Below are 3,798 nucleotides of genomic sequence, written 5' to 3' on the forward strand. Positions count from 1 at the left end.
CAGGGACCACAACTACAGGTAATGCAGGTAAAAGTGTTTTTGTCTGAATTCGATGATTTTCTCCAATGTTACTCTGAGTTTCTCGTGGTAACACTGGTAGAAAAAAACAGTATTTCAGGAAGCTGATACCCCTGGTTACCTAGTTGTGAGAATCGGGGCAATCTACGACCATCCCTCACTGGTTTTAGTCCGGACACATAAAGACAGCTGTATATTCAGAGTAGATCTGATGACCAGCTACAAAATGTATTTCAAGGATTCCAGAAATGCCATCCCCGTTTATCTCTGCGATGACGCTGGACAGATTTGCAATTTATAATTACAAGATATCGACTTAAAACGAAAACAAAGCATAAACTCTTACACTATTTCTTCGCAAATTAATTCTGCTATAGAATACAAATTAGACACATTGTACAAGGAATTTATAATGATAACGTCTGAGGGTATGTACGTGCGTATATGTATATATGGGTAGGCATACATATGTGTGCGTGCGTGCATGTTTGTGTGTGTATGTGTTCATATACATAAATGTGACGGAAAATATATTAGAGAAACAGAGAACTTCCTACCTCGACGACTCTGGTTATGTTTGGTTCATCTGCCGTTGTGAATCCAATTTGGAAATCTAAAGCGTAAGTTCCAACAATGGTAAAAGCAGGAACTTCACAAGACGTCACCACAGTACTGTGACCGTCTGCTGATGTGCTGCCGCTCGATAAGATCGACTCCTTACTGAAGGGACTAGTAGAGAGAGTGGGGCTACCGTTGACAAAACTCCGATGACCTGTGCCGTTGGATGTATGCGCTAGTCCGGTTTTAACAGGTGAAAAGGAAGAAGGCGGGGGCGATAGTTTTGGTGACACCAGCATGTTAACGAATGAAGGTGGGGTCGCTTCCTTGGATGGCAGCTGGTCGGAGAATAGGGCCGTTTTAGGACTGGACATTTCTTTGAGTGTGTATGAATTTCGGAATGCACCTTCTGGTTGTTGCTTTGGAATTTCGTCCGTGTCTGCGAGGGTGGAGAATTTGTCTTTCTAAATAGCATTAACAATAGCACTGTCTTGCCGAATTGCAGTTGTTGTTGTTAACGGGACGGGTTCCACACGAAATTCGCAACAAGAGCATCAGCAACAATAATAACAACGACGATAAGACGATGTCCTGCGAATGAGGATGGCGAGGGTTGTGGTGGTGGTGGCGGCGGTGTTGTTGACATCCAGTGATGGTCACCAGACGTTCGGAATGAAGAAGACTACGACGACGACGACGACGATGACGATGATGATGATGATGATGATGACGATGATGATGATGGCGTCGACAACGACGGTGATGGTGGTGGTGGTGGCGGTGGTTCCAGATAGAAAAGTTTGTAACAATCTCAAATTGGTCGGAACTGGTATAAAATCATCGAAGCAGCCCAAGAAGAGTGGCACCAACAAGTGGCGCGGTGGTGTTGGGTTGGTGGTGCAGGCCGGCCCCACGTTGGTGTTGTTGTCAAGCTGCAATCTCTACAACTGACAGTTCTGCTGATCTCGCTGGTGCTTTTCAAGGAGACCGAACACCTCTCCACTTCCGTGTCGGGTGGCGGTGGGGGCCGGGGAAGAGAGAGAGGCGGCGGCGGCGGCGGCGGCGGCGGTCGATGTGAGAGAAATTCTACGGTGACACAGATGTTTCAAGGTAAAACTGACAGGCTTCTAACAAAAGCGCCCTCTTTTTTACCACCACAGCCTCCACAGCCGCCGCCGCCGCCACCACCAACTGAAGTAAATAAACGAATAAACAATAGCAACAATAATAGTAATGATATCAATAATGATAATAACAGTAATAATAATAATAATAATAATAATAATAATAATAATGGTGGTGGTGGTGGTGATGTTGGTGGGGGTTGCGGTGGTGATTAACACCAAATAAACTAGAAACATATACAAACAAATAAACTAAAACTTGACAATGAGTGTGTTGCCTGCTGCTACAGCCTGGTCTTTGTGTGTGTGTGTGTGTGTGTGTGTGTGTGTGGTGCGTTCTCGGTTAATGAGCGGGTGCGCTTCTGTTGTGTTTCCGTACGGGTAGCTTGTGGTAGGAGGAGGTAGATGTGTGGGTGTGTGTATGATAGAGGCTTATACCTGTGTGTGCGCGCGCGTGTGCGTGTGTGTGTGAGTGTATGGTAGAGGCTTATAAATGTGTGTGTGTGTGTGCGTGCGTGTGTATGTGTGTGGTATAATTATGCTTATATGCACCCAAAAAGCATTCTTTAAACCGTGTGTACACAGACACACATACACACACACATACACACACACAAACACAAACACACACACAAACACAACACACACATACACATACATACGCACAAACACATGCACACACACACAAGTACACACACATACACACACAAATACATACACAAACACACACACACAGACACTCACACACATATACACACACATACACAAACATAACACGCAAACACATACACACACACACATACACACACACACATACATCTTTTATGTTTTACTTGTTTCAGCCATTTGGCTGCGGCCATGCTAGGGCACCGCCTTGAAGAATTTTTAGTCGAATGAATCGGCGCCAGTACTTGTTTTTTAAAGCCTGGTACTTAGTATGTCGCTGTCTTGTGGAACTGCTAAGTTTCGGGGAGGTAAACACACCAACACCGACAGGCAAGCAGTAGCGAGGGACAAACAGACACAAAGATATATACACACACACAGATACCGGCCATGATGAAATACCACAAGGTATTGAAAATACGTATTCGCCTGTATATATTTAATCCTTTATATTGAACACTCAATATTTCATATATTCAATAAGACATTCCATATATTCAATAAGGCATTCAATACTTCATTTCATTGTACCATCCATTTTTATATTATATATTATATATTCCATATTCTATATCCCACATTAATTTTACAAGAATATAAATAAAACATAAAAACAGAGTTGGAACTCTTTTAAATAAAATAATATATATATATATATATATATATATATACACACACACACACACACACACACACACACACAACGAGCTTCTTCCTGTCTCCGTCTACCAAATCCACTCACAAAGCTTTAGTCGGACCGAGGCTATAGTAGAAGATATTTGCCTAAGGTGACGCACAGCGGGATTGAGCCCAGAACCGTGTGGTTGGGATGCAAGCTTCTTACAACACAGCCACGCCTGCGCCTAGATGTACATACATGTATGTATGTATGTATGTATGTATGCATGTATGTATGTGTAGGTATGAGTGTGTGCATGAATATTTATATATACACGCACACATATTCATATAGACATGTGTGTTTGCGGGTATTATTACTACCAAGGACAAGTTGACAGTGACTTCGAATTTTGGCCTGGTCACCTTTCACAACGTGACAAAGGCGACCCCCATATGAAAACCACCTCACTGCTACCTCTGAATAACATAACACATAAGACTAAGCACTTAGAACAATACAAACATCAAACTACCTTTGCCTCAACATTCCTGCTAAATGTACGGGGCATCAACCCATCACCCCACCCCCCACCCCCCACCCCAAAAAATGGAAGATCCCATACTTAGAGAGTTGGCTTGCCGAAACGGCACACTGCATCCCTTTCTTTATCCTCACTGAAACTCACCTAAACAGCACACATATAGATGCCGAGGTGAAAATAAAAGATTCCACCATCATCCGTGCAGATCGTACAGACCGAAATAAAAGGGGAATAGCCATCTTTCTCCATGACTCCCTTTCAGCTGATGC

At 43.3% G+C, this 3,798-nt stretch overlaps 1 protein-coding gene across 1 annotated transcript in view; it reads right to left on the reverse strand.

Moving 5' to 3' along the window:
• Nucleotides 1-1,534, reverse strand: part of LOC106881461 (PR domain zinc finger protein 13) — a 13,591-nt gene extending 12,057 nt beyond the window's left edge. The window contains exon 1 of the mRNA XM_014931854.3: nt 576-1,534. Coding sequence (XP_014787340.2) covers nt 576-950 — 375 coding nt within the window. The 5' untranslated portion in view covers nt 951-1,534. The remainder of the gene's footprint in view (nt 1-575) is intronic.
• Between the last annotated feature and the right edge of the window lie 2,264 nt (nt 1,535-3,798).

Source organism: Octopus bimaculoides, chromosome 2 (genome assembly GCF_046866305.1).
Source record: "Octopus bimaculoides isolate indiv1 chromosome 2, ASM4686630v1, whole genome shotgun sequence".
Lineage (NCBI taxonomy): Eukaryota > Metazoa > Mollusca > Cephalopoda > Octopoda > Octopodidae > Octopus > Octopus bimaculoides.